General features: G+C 37.7%; 1 protein-coding gene across 1 annotated transcript in view; it reads left to right on the plus strand.

Moving 5' to 3' along the window:
- Positions 1-18,298, plus strand: part of tcf25 (TCF25 ribosome quality control complex subunit) — a 154,723-nt gene that overhangs the window by 115,454 nt on the left and 20,971 nt on the right. The window contains exons 13-14 of the mRNA XM_081371802.1: positions 16,499-16,586; positions 16,740-16,898. Coding sequence (XP_081227928.1) covers positions 16,499-16,586; positions 16,740-16,898 — 247 coding nt within the window. The remainder of the gene's footprint in view (positions 1-16,498; positions 16,587-16,739; positions 16,899-18,298) is intronic.

Genomic DNA, 18,298 nt, shown 5'->3' on the forward strand with positions numbered 1-18,298 from the left:
TCAAATTTTTTGAAAATATAAATTACATTACATTTGGACATTCTACTGCCGAGAAACTGCTGATAAATACAAAAAAAATATATAATTTTTATAATGATTTTGCATATCTCTCTTGTTTGACATGCAATAACTCGGGAAGGAAATATGGTAGGGGAAAAAAATATTTTTTGGGGAAGTACCCCTAAATGTGAGCTGCATCTGAATTAAATTTTGTGGTGATGGCATAAAGTACTCAAAAGTTACAGCATTTGGAACAAAGATAGCCTTTTTGTTTAGTCCTCACACATTTGGAAGGCAATAAAAAAATGAGTTTTCTGAGTGACATACACAAAACTAAAGACTCATAACTTTAAAACTATAGCAAGGAGAGTCAAAAGGTGGGTATCGTTTGAAAGAACACTTTTCAAATTTTATTACATTACATTTGGACATTCTCCTGCTGAGAAACTGCTGATAAAAGACAAAAAATATATATAATTTTTATAATGATAATGCATATCTTTCTTATTTGACATGGAATAACTCAGGAAGGAAATAAGGTAGGAGGAAAATTCTTTTTTGGGGAAGTCCCTCTACATACAGATGGTACGCAACCAGAATGCCTATTACCGCCGCGCCAGCCGCCGCAGCGAAATCACCGCGGCAGAAATAAACCAGCCGAATGCAAAGATGAAGTTGACGATCGCCATATTCGTAGTGAACGCGCCTTTCTTTTTTCGTTTTGAATTATTTCGTTTAAAGAAATTTCAAGCTTTGTGTATTTGATGTATTTCTCATGTCTGTGTGAGGCATACACTGAGTTTCGTTAAGTTAGGATGAGATGCGCTCCAGTTCACATGCAGTGCAAGTGACCGCGTGGGTGCCTCCACGATTATACTGTCTGTTATATTTGCTTCTTATTTATTAAATCCAGGCAATTGGTTGATGAAAAATTGATTACAATTAAGATACAATTTATTCAAAACGAAATTTACTTTTAAGAAAGGTTTTCTACAAAACAAAACTTAATGAAGTTGTCAAAATCATGTCTGACCCACTCCACGTCTCTCGATATAATGCACATCCTATCTTACTCATGCTGTTCACTTTTCATAATCAACATAGATGGAAAAAAATAACATTATAATATTTTAACAAATATGAAACTAAATGAGCTTATTTAATGGCTACAACAGTATAGTAGGCCTATAGTTACTCTATTTGTAAAAATTGCTGAACATTAATTTAATTTAATTTCATGAAACCTTGTAGTTAAACGAATTCACACTGTAGGGTAGACTGTGTACAGTTGAGACACCTTAAATAACTTGCATTCGTTATTTATAAGAATGTTATTTATGAATACATAGTGTTGGTAAAGCATACTGAAATTACAGCCCTACAAATTTATTAGGCCCTACTGAAAATAAATGTATCGAATTTAAGCAAAGTAAATGTTAAGACTGTAAGCCCTTTTTTATGTAAAAGATGATATATAATATAAAAACATATATATATATATATATATATATATATATATATATATATATATATATATATATATATATATATATATATATATATATATATCAATGCTAATTCAATAGACCATATAAAATATATAAAATAAAGATGCATAACAGGCACGTTTAAACGACAAACAATAAAATCAGAACCAGTATTCTGTTATGTTCATGGTTCCAGTGGCAGTAATGCATACACGGCTTTTCAAAATGTCACAAAGCGTTTTGAGATTGTTTTGAATGAAATGTTGAAGTTTATAATTAAGTGTTTTGGCACACCACGACGAGTGGCAAACTCTTTGTTTTGTTTTGCAAACTCAGATAGCCCGTTGGGGGGTTGGAGAAGGCAGTAGGCTATAGTTGCTTTATCGTGGGGGGTGCAGGACAAGAGGTGTTAATGTTCCGTCTTTCATATGCAGAGTGTCGGATAGCCAGCCTGATGAGCAGGCAAAGGCTAAATTCTTTTAAGGATACATATCAAAATCTCCAAAAGTCCATATATAGGCCCTATATCTTATTGAATTATAAATATTGTAGTTTTATTGATTGTATTTGAAGGTTTTCCACACACAATTTCAATTTTGCAGATACAGAGCTCTTTAATTCGCAATCAACCTCGTTTTATTGTAAGGTGAATTCAGCAAGGCATGCTGTGTCTTTGAAGCAACAAAGGCTATTTGTTACAGTTTCTTCTTTCGTGATTTGTGTGGATGACACGCAGTGACATATACAGTATTATCAGCTGTATGGTGTGTTTTTACCCTGAAATGTTTAATTTTGAGAGAGACCAAAGAAACTTACTAAAAAAGATCCAGCGCGAGAGAGAGGCAAAGAAAAACGTCTGTTCTTAATTTATGTTGCTTTGAACTTTTTTCATTTTGTACCATTTTAATTTTTTTAACTTAGCTGCAATTTCTTTGACAATAGAAGTTTAAAATGTTGCAAGAATAAGATTCTGTGTTTCGCATCGCAAAGGGAATAAACTCTATCGATGCAACCCTGTTTTAAATAAATAAACTGTCCTGACACTTTATTTATACCTTGAAATGTGCGATGGGTTTTCAAACTTAATTAATTTTCTTTTTCTTTTACATTTTCATTGTTTATTTTTTTAATTGAAAGCAATACTGTATTGAAAGTATTTTTCTGATTTGTTCGATCTGTTTTGAAAAATATCTTCCGTTGCTTTGGCCGGGTATCACTGTCAGTCATCTCAATTTCGTGATTGATTCACACACAAAAAAAAAGCAGATTAAAGACGAGCTTCATCATCTTCATTTTCTGGTGCGATCGACTGACAGTCTTCCTTCATCATGTGTCGTCTTTGCAGCGGCTCAACTGGAATGTAGCAAATTAATGTTGTAATGTACAATTGATAATTAAACAAGATGCTTGACTTTAATAAACAGATACATATTTAAGCATCAAGAGCGGAAAAACATAAACACTGTCGGCTACACTGAGATTCGATCTCAGATCGCTTGAAGCTCCGAGAGGCTCATGCTGTTGCATTGACCACAGAGCTATCGTCTGAATACGGTTAATGTAATGTCTTATGCTCTTACAAAGCCTCATTGATGTGGCCAAATATTTTTCTATTGCAATGTTTTATGTTGAATTTTTTTTCATTATTCAATTTAATTTCAGTAATTTCAGTATTGTGATTGAATTCTTTCAATGTTTAATTTGAATTGATTTGCTACCAGCTTTCAATCGCTCTCAATGAGCCGCGGCGCGGCGGCAGATTACGCAATAGAGAATAAACTGACACTTTGCAAAGTCTGTGATTGTAGCGCCTCTTAGCGGTAAGAGGCTGCAAATACACACCCGCAATTTACCGCCGTGGGAACGGCGGCGGTAAAAGTATTATTCTGGTTGCGTACCATCTGTATAAGCTGCATCTGGATAAAATTTTCTGGTGATTGGAATAAAGTAATCAAAAGTTATAGCATTTGGAACCAAGATAGCCTTTTTGTTGAGACCTTGACGCCCCCTCATGGGCATTTTTAAAATTGTTTCACCATGAAGAATATCTTGTCATAAAAGCAATAGATTAAGTTCATTTTGGGCTCATTTTAATTGTATTAATATGCTGTAAAAAATGAAGTGCCATTTTCAATGATTTTTGAATGTTTCATGAGATGTATGATGTTTTTGACACATTGCAGTACATAGTACAAAAAAGTATTTTATAGATTATGAAAAGAATTATTCTATTTATCAGCAAATAACTCAGCAATACTTAGGAGTTTTTCAAATTGGCTACATTCGCTGTAAAGTTCAGACTCTAAGCTTTCAAATGACACCAATTTTGAAAAAAATGATAATGAATATTTTTGCAGCTAGGTGGCGCCCGTGGGCGGTACACTCCGGTTTAGAACGACTAGTCAGCACTTGTTCTGAGTTAATCGAAGTGGTTGGATGCTTTAAAAAGCTGAGATTCTAAACTTTAAGATGATACATATTTTGTGTTATTCCACGTTTGAAAACGAACACGGACGGTTCCGGGAAAATTGGAAAACACTTTGCACCCAGGAAGGATGAGAGACTTGATTTTTAGCCAAGTATGCATCACTTCGTGAGGAATATCTCGTGATCAAAGCAATGGATTATGTTGTGTTTGGGCTCTTTGTAATCGTGAGAATCTCCTGTCAATAAAGATGTTTTTCACAATCCATGCATGTTTCATTGAGTTATAAGCTGAAACGTCACATCAAAACAACATAGCATCACTGCTATTGCTACTTCATAGATGCGCCTCTGGTATTTTTTGTGTTAGAACGCCATAAGGAATATCTTTAGATCTGAGTGATGGATTATGGTGAGTTTGGGCTCTTTTTAATCTTAACAATCTGCTGTAAATAATGCTTCATTGAGTTATGAGTAAGAACGCGACATAAGTGCTACATCTATAATAAAGATCTATGTGCGCATTTGGGGGTTCGTGTGTTACAACTCCGCGAGGAATATCTTTAGATCTGAGTGATGGATTATGCCGAGTTTTGGCTCTTTTTAATCGTGAGAGTCTGCTGAAAATTTCTACGATCTGTGCATGCTTCGTGAAATTATAAGTGAAAACCAATCGCGAGTGCTTCATGAGTATATACTAGGATAGGTGCGTCTGAGGTATTTTTGTGTTAGAACGCCATGAGGAAATATCTTTAGATCTGATTGATGAAATATATTACGTTTGGGCTCTTTTTAATCGTGAGCTCCTTCTGTAAATAACGGTGTGTCATTTTTCATGATCGATGTATGTTTCATGAAGATACGAGTAAAAAGGTCAAGTCTAAGCTACCTTGCTTGGCTACGTGAGTCTGTGGATTTTGTGTGTGTTAGAACTCCATGAGAAATATCTTTAGTTCTGAGTGATGGATTGTGTTGAGTTTGGACTCATTTTAATTGTAAGCATCTGCTGTAAATAATGATGTGTCATTTTCCACAATTGGAGCATGTTTCATGAAGTTACAAGTGGAAATGTGTCTAAAATTCAGCATCCATATATGGGTTACCTATGGGTCTCTTGAGGGGCTTATTTTACAAAAACCTTGTTAAGTTTACTAAAAAGCCTGAAACAATTAAAGAAAGGGTTAAAGAAACTGGAAGAAAACAAAACTAGAGGTATTTCTCATTTCATGGAAGGAGAGCCCGATTGCATACAGAGAGGCCTTAAAAGCTGCTAGATCTGCTTATTTTTTCAACCCTATTAGAAGAAAATAAACAAAACCTTAGGTATTTATTTGAAACAGTAGCTAAACTAACGAAAAATAAAGCTTCAAGCCCAGAAGTTTCCAAGCAGCACAGCAGTAATGACTTTATGAACTTCTTCACTTATAAGATTGATAATATCAGGGAGAAAATTATAACTATGCAACCGTCTACTACAGTATCGCATCAGGCAGTGCATTGTAGTCTCCCTAAGGAAAAATTCGATCCATTCATTGCTATAGGAGAGGAAGAATTTTCTAAACTCGTTAAATCATCTAAATTGACGTATGTTAGACCCTATACCGACTAAGCTACTGAAAGAGATGCTTCCAGAGGTCATAGATCCTCTTCCTAATATCATTAATTCATCTTTGTCATTAGGATACGTATCAAAAACTTTTAAGCTGGCTATGGCTAACTGCTTGTTAAAAAAACGCAACTTGATCGTACAGAATTAGTCAATTACAGGCCGAATCCGAATCTACCTTTTCTGTCAAAGATACTAGAAAAGGCGGTATCCTCACAATTATGTTCCTTTTTAGAAAGAAATGATATCTGCAAGGATTTTCAGTCAGGATTTAGACCGTACCATAGGACTGAGACTGCTCTCATTAGAGTTACAAATGATTTGCTCTTATCATCCTATCGTGGTTGTATCTCGCTATTAGTGTTACTCGATCTTAGTGCTGCATTTGATAGTATTGATTTTCTAAATAGACTCGAAAATTATGTTGGTATTAGTGGAATTGCATTAGCATGGTTTAAATCATACTTATCTGACCGTTATCAGTTTGTAGCAGTAAATGAAGAGATGTTTTATCGATCACAAGTTCAGTATGGCGAACCACAAGGCTCAGTACTAGGACCGTTGCTGTTCACTCTGTACATGCTACCCTTGGGAGATATCATTAGGAAGCATGGAATTAGTTTTCACTGTTATGCTGATGATACTCAGCTCTATATTTATTCACGCCCTGACGAAACTTACCAATTCACAAAATTAACTGAATGCATAGCTGATATAAAAAATTGGATGACTAGTAATTTCCTAATACTTAATTCTTAAAAAAACTTTCAAAAAACTTCTTCACATAATACTGTCTAGTGGACTTCCGGTTAAAGGGCTAATAGAGTAGAGTAGTGTTGTGTCTTGCTGGAATTCATCTTCCAGAATCTGACAGTAAGTTTTGGGAGTTCATTTTTAGTCCATCTCTGCAAAACGGACTTCAGGGTTAGGAGATGGGCTAAAAATAAACTCCCAAAACATATTAAAACGTATTCTGAAAGATGAATTCTTCAAATAGTGGTAGAAGAGGATGTGGTGCTGGTCCTTCAAGAGTCACTCTCAATCTGTCTGTCTATAAAGCCTATAAAAAAACAGTCTTCATGTATTTTACTACACTTCAGCTTGTGATTCTTGCTTGTGGGTCATTTTTTAGGATTCTTTACCTAACCTAAATCTCTGAGACCCTGACACCTTGCACTTCTGGAGACTCCAGGTAGGTGGCAGTTCTAGAAAAAGACTTAAGACTCGGCGCTGGAGACTTAAGGGTTCCTGATGTTTTGTTTAGTTTAGTTTAGTTTGTTTATTTATAAAGCGCATTTCAACAGTCACAGGACTGACCAAAGTGCTGTACAATCATTAAATAGAACATAGCATAACGGTTAAAATACACAACAACTGAGAGGTTACATGTATAGTATTAGACAATTGAATTTTAGACATATATTCAACATCAAATTAAAATTTATAGGCTACAGAAGAGAGGACACTTAGATGGTATTAAAAGCTAAGGAGAATAGATGAGTTTTCAGTAGGGATCTGATGGTTTCACACTTAATTCTTCACCTTAATTCTTAATTCTTTTGCAGTTAACATGTGTCTTTTCTTCTCCACCTGTTTTTGTCTGACCCTACTGACCCAATGAGTATTTCACTTTCCATTGGTCATGCCTTAACTGCAATCTCTAGTATTGCATTAGTATTGTATCCTTCTCATGGGGATTTAATAATTTTTGACTTTTATGTCTGAATTAAATCTCTTTTTTGGCTTATTTTATCTGTAAAAGAAAACTTGCCTAATAATTATGGACACCTGAATATAAGGCGTTTTTTTTATTTCCAGCCTTCATGAACAATTATATATCTCTTATAAATGATTAAATACAAAATTAATAGTAGTTATTACGATTAATGTGGTTTGGAATTGGTAAAATGTGCCTGGAAAAAAATACGATCAGAAAATCAACGTGCCTAATAATTCTGCACGTACTGTATTTGGAACCAGAATGCTTTCTGCCAGTTCAATGCTTTCCTGTTTCGTTAACTTCTCAGAATGGTTAATACCAACGTGTTAGGGGATGGGAACCTGCACCTAGTGTCCTGGAACACCAAGGGGATGAACAGTGCCGTCAAAGCTAGAAAGATTTTAGCACATTTACGGGATCTTAAGGCAGATATTATGTTTCTACAAGAAACTCACCTGCGAACGGTAGATATACTCCGTACCTGTTTCATTCTAAATTCTCTCAGAGAGCTCGCGGGGCTGCTATCATTATTCATAAAAGAGTTATGTTTGAACACACTGAGACTATTTATAGATCCAAATGGCCATTTTGTTATGGTCTCGGGCAAGCTCCGTAACATACCAGTAATTTTAGCTTCCATATACGCCCCCAACTGGGACAATGATGAGTTTTTCGTTAAGTTTTTTTCAAGCTTACCCAAAGTAGATGAACATCATATAATTATCAGAGGGGATTTTAACTTGGTTCAAGATGTATCCATGGACAGGTCTTCCTCAAAACAGTCTACTCTAACAAAATCAGCCAACGTGGTGCTAAACAACGCCTCTCAACTGGGACTCTCTGACCCTTGGAGATTTAAAAACCCTCAAGGCAAGGCTTTTTCATTCTTTTCTCATGTTCATCATACATTTTCTAGAATAGATTTATTTTTGGTAGATAATAAATTGTTACACTCTACTACACATTAGTGGTCTCTGATCATGCCCCAGTATCTATTGACGTAACTTTGCCACCTAACAGACCGTCACCCCCACCCTGGAGATTCAACTCCTCCAGACTATCAGATTGCGCATTCAAAGATTTCCTTTCCTCGCAGATTCATTTTTACCTCGAACTCAATCAGACTCCAGACATTACCATTCACACCTTATGGGAGGCTTTCAAAGCATTCATTCGTGGCCAGGTAATTTCATATTCCTCACAAGTGAGGAAAGCCAAAAAACTTAGACTATCTACAATAGCTGACGAACTGTCTAAGTTAGATGTCTCTTATGCCTCTTCCCCTTCGCCTGTCCTCTATGCTAAAAGAGTTCAATTACATTCAGAATTCAACTTTCAGTTGACAGATCTAATAGAGAGACAGCTCAGGCAATGTAGAGAGCATTTTTTTGAGCATGGAGACAAGGCTGATAAGCTCTTGGCCTACCAGGCTTGATTGGCTAGTACTTCAAGATGGATTTCTGGTATCAGATCCCCAACAGGTGAATTAGTAACGGAACCGGCTGAAATTTACCTGGTTTCTCAGACTATTATGCTAGACTGTACACTTCAGAAAGCTCTCCCAATAATACTACAAATTTAGATCTTCTCAACTTGCTTGAATATCCCACAATTGATGAAAATACTGCTAAGAATCTAGGCGACCCAATCACAGAATCAGAGATACAGGTAGCAATTAATTCTATGAAACCGGGAAAATCTCCTGGCCCTGATGGCTTTACTGTTGAGTTTTATAAAGCTTTTGATCCCCTTTTAGTTCCTACTTTAGCAAAGCTTTTCAATGACTCCTTTAAGGTGGGCTGCCTTCCTCCTACTTTATCCAAGGTCTCTATTTCTTTGCTCCTTAAAAAGGATAAAGATTCTATGTCTTGCGGTAGTTATAGACCAATATCACTTCTGAACGTAGATTTTAAAATTCTGGCTAAAGTTTTATGTTTTCACCTTGAACGTGTATAACCATGTTTAATTGTCCATGACCAGACAGGCTTCACCCCAGGAAGTCTTTTTTTTAACACTAGAAGGCTTCTCAACATTCTCTCTTCCCGCCCATCAGACTTGCCCGAAATTATTGTCTCTGGATGCTGAGAAGGCCTTCAATAGGGTGGAATGGGGTTATTTGTTTTTTATTTTGGGAAAGTTTGGGTTTGATTCTAATTTTATCTCCTGGGTCCGACTTCTTTACTCCTCTCCTATGGTATCTGTACATACTAATGGCATAAGATCACCATATTTCTCGCTTCAGCGTGGGACACGACAGGGATATGCCCCCTTTCTCCCTTAATTTTTAATCTAGCCATAGAACCTTTAGCTATATGGTTCCACAGCCACAATGGCTTTGAGGGAATTTTTCGCCATGGTTTAGTTCACAAGTTCTCTCTTTACGCTGACGACCTTTTATTATATGTCTCAAACCCTGCTGCCTCTCTACCCCCAGTTTTGGATATCCTAGAAAAATGTAGTCAACTAACTGGCTACAAGATAAATTTACAAATAAGTGACGTTTATAAATAAGCAAATAAGTTTGGTTAACTCTGAAGCTAAAAAACTTCCACGATCACTCTTACCCTTCAAGATTGTGCCTGATGGTTTCAGATACCTGGGGGTCTTCTTTAAGAAGTCATATTATAATCTATTTGCTAAAAATTTTCAACCGCTTGTGAACAAGTCCAAACTAGATATGTGTAGGTGGGCCTCTCTCCCTTTATCCCTTGTAGGTCGCATTAACTTGGTCAAAATGGTTATTCTACCCAAATATATGTACCTCTTTCAACACTTACCTATTTGTATTAGTAAATCTTGCTTTACTGGCTTTGACAGTCTTTTGCGTTCATTTCTATGGGGGAATAAACCCGTTCGCCTTAAGAAATCAATTCTGCAACTTCCTAAAGCTAAAGGAGGCCTTGCATTTCCCAACATCAACAAGCTCCTTTTTTGGAACAAAGATATCTACTCTGAAAGTCCTCCTTGGGTGCATTTGGAAATGTCATCAATGAAAAGCACTCTCTATTCAGTTGTCTGTTCTCAGCTTCCCTTAGATGTAAACAGAGTTTCAGATAATCCAGTAGTCACCAGCTCCCTTAAAATTTGGGTCTAATTTAGGAAACATTACGGTTTACATAGAGGCTCCACTTATATGCCTCAATAATTCGGTAGATCGGGTCGCGATTCTGTAGTTCTAATGAGACATAAGAAACCTACAAATTTGACTTGGCTTACGGCAAGCATTACAATAGTCATTATATAGTTTTTCTTCGTTTCTGATGTCGCAATACATCATACTTTTATAAAATCATGCATCATACTCTACCTTGTCTGTGGATATCGTTCATTCCAAAGCCGGTGCTGGATAAACAGTGGGAGTGCGTGCGACAGTAGGCTGCGGTAGGCTAAATGATTTATGACAGCGGTAATGGACAATTCCGCTTACAACCTGTAGGGTGACCGAAGAGGAAAAGTTCCATAGTGTTGCTTTAAGATTAGTGACCTCTGTGAGAAGGGAGTATTTGTCTCTTTCTCCTTCTTATCTAAAAAGTATAACCTACCCAGTCATCACTTATTTCGGTTCTTTCAAATCAGACACTTCATACAGAAGCAGTTCCCCTACTTTCCCAATCGTCCCCCTGAAACAAAAATGTATCACTTTCTTGCTTTAAATGCCAACCACAGGCAATTAATCTCAGTCATTTATAATTTAATAATTCTATTAATTCAGACCTTAATGCACTCTCAAACACGCTCAAAGAGACCTAGGAGCAAGACCTCTGTGTTACTATTACAGAGGAGCTATGGCATAACATCTTGAACCAGGTACATACCTCTTCCATATGTGGCACACTTGGCTTAATACAATGTAAAATACTGTTCAGGGCGCACTTAACCAATGCCAAATTGGCAAATAAAAATTCCAGACAAGAGTGCTGCCTGCAACCGTTGTAAGCATTCACCTGCCAACCATCTGCACGGTTTGGACTTGCCCACAGCTGGTAATCTTTTGGTCTAATGTATTTCAGACGCTTAAAAAAGCTCTCAACATTAATATTGACCCTGATCCAATTATAGCCCTATTTGGGGTCTCCCCTATGCCTGATTTACTTCCCTGAGATTGTAAAGTCATTGCTTTTACAACGATCTTGGCCAGACGGACCATCCTTCTTAAGTGGATGCATGCTTCTCCTCCAACACATTACAGGTGGACACAGGACATTTTCTACTGTATTGGACTTGAAAAGTTAAGATACTCACTCTCTGGTTCACTTAAATCCTTTCACAAGACTTGGGATCCCTTTTTAAATGGCATTAAGGGTTTACCTTGTGCACCTGTAACTGGCAATGTTACATAATTTTCGTGTATTAGAAGGATCTTTGTAGGGGGAATTTAATTATTATTATTATTATTATATTTATTTTTTTCATATTTATGTTGCTTCCTTGTCTTTTTTTTTTTTTTCTTGTTTTTTCTTGAGCTGTTGGATGGGGGGATGGGGTGGGGGATCATGTAAGGGATTAATAATGGACAGTATCTTACTGTCTACTGTTTATGATGTCTTATTCTGTACTGTCACTGAAAACCAATAAAAAGATTTGGAGTATAACCTAGAATACTGTCTAACACTTGATGGCTACTCTGTCAAGTCTTCGTCGTCGGTTAGGAACCTGTAGTCAGGGGGCCAATTCTGAAAAGGGCTTCAGTTAAGACTTTTGCGGACATGTTTTGGTACAAGCTGTCACCCTATTTTTTTAGTTAGAAGACACCCATAGGTAAGATATTAGGGTGGTTGTCAAGCTGAATTTTTTGTTTTCCTGCTCAACACGACATGCCAACAGTAAATGTTGAATATCTCCACAACCACAAGGACCATATTCATAAAAATGGTATCAAATGAAAGCCAACACTCATGGGATGTCTGCTGAAGTGTCAGATTGAACATTTATTGTACAGTGTAAGAGACAACAGAACTAGAACATGAAAAAAACAATCTCCACCTAAAGAGAACCAGTTTTCAAAGTGAATATCAGCTTGGAAACATAACCTAGTATCCCAAAACCTCAATCAGTCAATCAGTACCCATATCTATGGGAATGAGTCAAGCCAAGTTTAAAGCTTGTAGGGAGAGACAGTGCAATGCTGCACAAGTTATAATACTTTAATGTCAAGGCGGAAATTTAGAACTGTAGATGATGGTCTATGGTGCTATTTGACTTAATAAGTGTACCAGGTTGTAACACAAATTATATTTAATTCACATATCACTATAGTTATTAATTCCATCCTAACAAAACTGCTCTCTCACTTCTTTAGGGTTAGGGGTTAGTAACTAGTTAGTAGTAATAACTATGTAATAGTCGTATGGCAAAGGTATGTTTTTCCCCATCAAAGCAGTGGCTCTCAGGTTGGCAGAGGTTGGCTCTTAGGTTGTCAGTCTCATCCCTTTGAGACTGAATGGATTGAATAAGCAAGGTCAAGCTAAGCGCAATGCAAATAATGGTGTGTGTCCATTATATTGCAAAAATATTGCACAATATTATACTACAATAATCTCTAGAAAGAGCACAAAGACACCACTTCCTGAAAAATCACTTCAATCAAAGGCTTTATCTTGGCTGTATTTTCCATATTTGTCTTGACAAATGAAACATTTTTCCCAATCAATATCTCTTCCTATTTTTTTTTTCCTTTGGACGCTAGGCTTACAGCTCCCTCTGGATCCATGTTATCTCATCTGAAGGCAAAGAATTTTTTCACTACACTAGTCTGATTGGTTTCTGAGTGGATCACTACAATGTTCTCTGACATAAGCTGAGGGCTTTGCTATCTAACAAACTTATTAACACTTTTAGCTATAGAAGACTGTAAAATAGGCTGCTGTGCAGCAAATAAATTAAAAACATAATATTTCCATTACACATCTGCACAAAACTTAATTTACCAATTAGTAAGTAAGCTAGTAATTATGAAAGTAAATTAGCCTAGCTATACACTCACCTAAAGGATTATTAGGAACACCTGTTCAATTTCTCATTAATGCAATTATCTAATCAACCAATCACATGGCAGTTGCTTCAATGCATAGGGGTGTGGTCCTGGTCAAGACAATCTCCTGAACTCCAAACTGAATGTCAGAATGGGAAAGAAAGGTGATTTAAGCAATTTTGAGTGTGGCATGGTTGTTGGTGCCAGACGGGCCGGTCTGAGTATTTCACAATCTGCTCAGTTACTGGAATTTTCACGCACAACCATTTCTAGGGTTTACAAAGAATGGTGTGAAAAGTGAAAAACATCCAGTATGCGGCAGTCCTGTGGGCGAAAATGCCTTGTTGATGCTAGAGGTCAGAGGAGAATGGGCCGACTGATTCAAGCTGATAGAAGAGCAACTTTGACTAAAATAACCACTCGTTACAACCGAGGTATGCAGCAAAGCATTTGTGAAGCCACAACACGCACAACCTTGAGGCGAATGGGCTACAACAGTAGAAGACCCCACCGGGTACCACTCATCTCCACTACAAATAGGAAAAAGAGGCTACAATTTGCACGAGCTCACCAAAATTGGACAGTTGAAGACTGGAAAAATGTTGCCTGGTCTGATGAGTCTCGATTTCTGTTGAGACATTCAGATGGTAGAGTCAGAATTTGGCGTAAACAGAATGAGAACATGGATCCATCATGCCTTGTTACCACTGTGCAGGCTGGTGGTGGTGGTGTAATGGTGTGGGGGATGTTTTCTTGGCACACTTTAGGCCCCTTAGTGCCAATTGGACATCGTTTAAATGCCACGGCCTACCTGAGCATTGTTTCTGACCATGTCCATCCCTTTATGACCACCATGTACCCATCCTCTGATGGCTACTTCCAGCAGGATAATGCACCATGTCACAAAGCTTGAATCATTTCAAATTGGTTTCTTGAACATGACAATGAGTTCACTGTACTAAAATGGCCCCCACAGTCACCAGATCTCAACCCAATAGAGCATCTTTGGGATGTGGTGGAACGGGAGCTTCGTGCCCTGGATGTACATCCCACAAATCTCCATCAACTGCAAGATGCTATCCTATCAATATGGGCCAACATTTCTAAAGAATGCTTTCAGCACCTTGTTGAATCAATGCCACGTAGAATTAAGGCAGTTCTGAAGGCGAAAGGGGGTCAAACACAGTATTCGTATGGTGTTCCTAATAATCCTTTAGGTGAGTGTATGTCTGGTAAGTATATAGCTAGTTGGAAAACAGTTTAGCTTACCTGTTTCTAGCAACATTTGATGGTAGAATGGTAGAATCTTGAGGTAAATGTTTGTGTAGACAAATAGATCAAGTTAATCTGTTGTGTGATTGTGTGATTCACTCCTTTATAAAGTTTTGTTCACACTGTACTGTTGACACCTGCTGTGATCATCTTCTCTGGATCTGCTGCCTCAATCTGCTGCCAAATCACAGCTGTGCTGACACAACAGTGACCCTTGTGGTGTGATACCCTTGTGGTATTTATTGATTATTATTTTTTAATGATCATGCTTGCACATAAGTTGGATTATATTGCACATTTGCCCAAAATTACAATAGGTAACATGGAAGAAAATGGAAGCACTTTGGGAAAAAAATCCGCTTTTACCACTTTTAAGAATATAGTGTTAAAATGGACAAAAAAAAAACATTTTCTAAGCTGACAACCTGGCTAGAACACATGTTGAGGGGTTAAATATTAATACTGGATAGGTTGTATACTCGTACCAAAAAGTGTCCAACAAAGTTTTAATATCAGTTTTGGCCCCCTGACTACTGGGTGTGCTCTTTGATACCAATCTTTCATTTGAAAGTCACATGTTTAGTATCTGTAAAACCGCATTTTTCCATCTTAGAAATATATCTAAATTATGTCATGCTCTTTCATTGACAGATGCGGAACAATTAGTTCATGCGTTCATGACATCAAGGCTAGATTATTGTAATGCTTTTATGGGTGGTTGCCCTGCACGCTTAATAAACAAATTACAGCTGCTCCAAAACGCAGCAGCTAGAGTTCTTACCAGAACCAGGAACTATGACCATATTAGCTCCCTTCTGTCAACACTGCATTGGCTCCTTATTAAACATCGTATAAATTTTTAAATATTGCTGATTAATTACAAAGCACTAAATGGTTTAGCTCCGCAGTACTTGAGCGAGCTCTTAACGCATTATAGTCCTTCACATCTATTGCAATCTCAAAATTCCGGCCAGTTAATAATACCTAGAATATCAAAATCGACTGCTGGCGGTAGATCCTTTTTCTATTTAGCACCATAAGCAGACACACTCTGTCATTTCAAATCTAGTCTAAAAAAACATCTCTTTGACCTAGCATACACACAACGCATTATAGACTTCTATAATTCAATGTTAGGCGGCATAGATTAGGTCAGCCGGAACCAAGGAAACTAGCCATAAATCCTGATGTACTCGTTACATCATAAGAAGAATGGTGTCTACGCTAATATTAGTCTCTCTATTTATCCCGAGGTTTACCGATGTCCGTCGGATCCAGGCTGTATCCAGATCTGATGAAGGACCTGCGCCTGGACGCAACACCAATGTAGTTCTGAAGTGTCAACTAGTCTCTCCCCAGTGAAGGCCTCCCTTCCCTCCCTTTACCTCTCTACAGATAAAGCGTTGTTGGGATAATTCCGGTTCGCGTGGCTACGCGGAAGCGATAAAAATTCTGTATTAGAAATTTTAAGGCCAGACAAGTAGTTTGTTGAGGGTTGGTTTGAAGGGAAGGACTACACGCCTGTGCACTACATGCCTGCGCACATATATTCAAACGTGCATACCTATAGACTGAACTCGTAATACGCATGTGCACGCCAGCATTCTCACAGGTTGGTGTTTTTAACGTTTGCGCAGAGAGAACTTAAAAGTTTTCTGTTAAAACGGTGTCGTGTTAGCGGCCCCTAAGTTAATAACTAATGATCGCTGCGGAAGTGAATCAATCAAAACTAACTTTAGCTGGACAATAACTTTATTCTAGAGCTGCTATAAAGCCAAAACAATCTCAGTTACTTTAATTTCCTATTATCACTGTAAAGCCGCTTTGGAACAATCTACATTGTTAAAAGCGCTATATAAATGAAGATGACTTGACTTGACGTAAGACTTAACGGTTCTTTTTTTGCAACACCACGCAATGCAGGATTGTCAGATGACACAGTTTGTGGCATTGTCGCTCAGGCTTGTTGGCTGCATATCTCAGTGTGTTTTAAGGTTGTGTGTCAATTTGTTTTGCAGCACTGATGCCCCTTTTGGACTTATGCACAGTTCAGCCTGATGCTGCAGTGTCTTCTCATGCATTCTTTGGACCTTCAATCCAAATTGGGTAATGCATTCTATCTCTTGCACACACTCTATTCATTAAAGTATTAGATCTGACTATTAAAGTAGTCAGATCCAAAGTTATCTTATTGACACAGAGCCGTAGCAGCATGTATGAAGGTGATGCAGTTGTATTTAATTTCACTGCGCCCTTTAGGCAGCCTCCTGCACTCTCAGAGTTAGTGTCTCTGTATGTGGGCCGCTGTCACAGCCTGTGGAAAGAGGCCGGACAGATGCTCTGGTTGGAGGAGAATGTCAAAAAAGTGCTAAAGAGGGTCGACACACACGACCCTTATGTGGAGGACTGCCAAAACAAGTAAGAAACCAATGAGTTTTCTTTCCAGTTGTGTTTTTGTGCCTTTTTTAAAGTTTGTGGATTTGCTGATGCTTAATTTACCTTCTCAATATCAGATTACACTTCTATCTTCATCCTGATAGAATGAAAGGTCATGCTGACCAGGAGAAATATGATCATGAATGTCTGTCTTTTTCTGGCTCCATTGACATTTGGCTTTAACATGTTTTACTCTGAATAATAGTAATAATAATAATAATTATTATTATTATTATTATTATTATTATTATTATTATTATTATAAAAGTGTAGAGTGATTATGACATAGAGAGACTACAAGTCAGATATGCAGGCATTACTAAAATATCAAGACTCAAATGGGCAGCCAGGGTCACAAACATTCACATTTCCAACAATGAGGGTAGGCAGAGACCAAGGAGAGGAGAGCAATGGTCTAGGAAGAAGTACGGTACCTGGGGAAGGAAAGATCGAGGGCTGTGGAGCTAGCATCCCAGGGAGCCTGCAAGCTTTGTGGGGAGAGGGGCACCATGGCTGCATTGGGAAAAGGCCTAATCATTGGAAATGAATGTAGACCTGGGGGAAGGCTGCGGTTCTCCCAGGTTGTCCAGACAACACTAAGGCCATTTCTGGTTCGGTGGTCTGAGAAGGTGAAGATCATCCTGATCAAACTTATGGTCTCATGGGAAGACGGATGGGGCCAAGCCTTTGAAAGAAAGAGCACCAAATACCTGTAGTCTTTTGCAACGATGATGGGAAAAAGGATGGCTGTTCCCAGATGAGTTTGGTTGTAGAGGATTCCCTTGCCAGTTCGCTGGAGAATGTTTATAGCCCTTTGAATGATAGGAAAATAGAAGAGAACAGTTTGAAGGATGGAAAGTGGCAACAGAAAGAGCCTCTTTATGGCTAAGGAACAGGAAAAAGGAGCCAAGATGGAAGTCAGGAGGAGGAGATGAGCAGCGATTTTGCCACCTCTGCCGACCCAGTAACTGGCGGATGGTATGGTTCAGGATTGAAACACCCAGTGAACGTTGTATACCATCTGACAACATCAACCCCTCCTGGCCAAGGCTACATTCACAGAAAGTGAATGTGAATGTACATTCACTTTCACAGAAAGAGAATGTAGGAAAGTGTAGGAAATTTCACAGAAAGTGAATGTAGGAGAAGCATCTTTTAGATGTTTTATTTCCATAATTCATATGACAAGATTAAAGATGAAATCCACTTTATAATGATAATAAAAGATAAAAATGAGTGTACATAAAATGCATTAGATTATTAAAACAATTTGCTATTTAAAAGGTAAAGTAAAAATATATGTTTTTGCTTACTTTTTGTGTTGGGTGCCTCTTTTTACTCGTGTGAGAATCATTGATTGGAAAGAGATGATGAGAATGTTG

Source organism: Scardinius erythrophthalmus, assembly GCF_964197995.2.
Source record: "Scardinius erythrophthalmus genome assembly, chromosome: 8".
Taxonomy (NCBI): Eukaryota; Metazoa; Chordata; class Actinopteri; order Cypriniformes; family Leuciscidae; genus Scardinius; species Scardinius erythrophthalmus.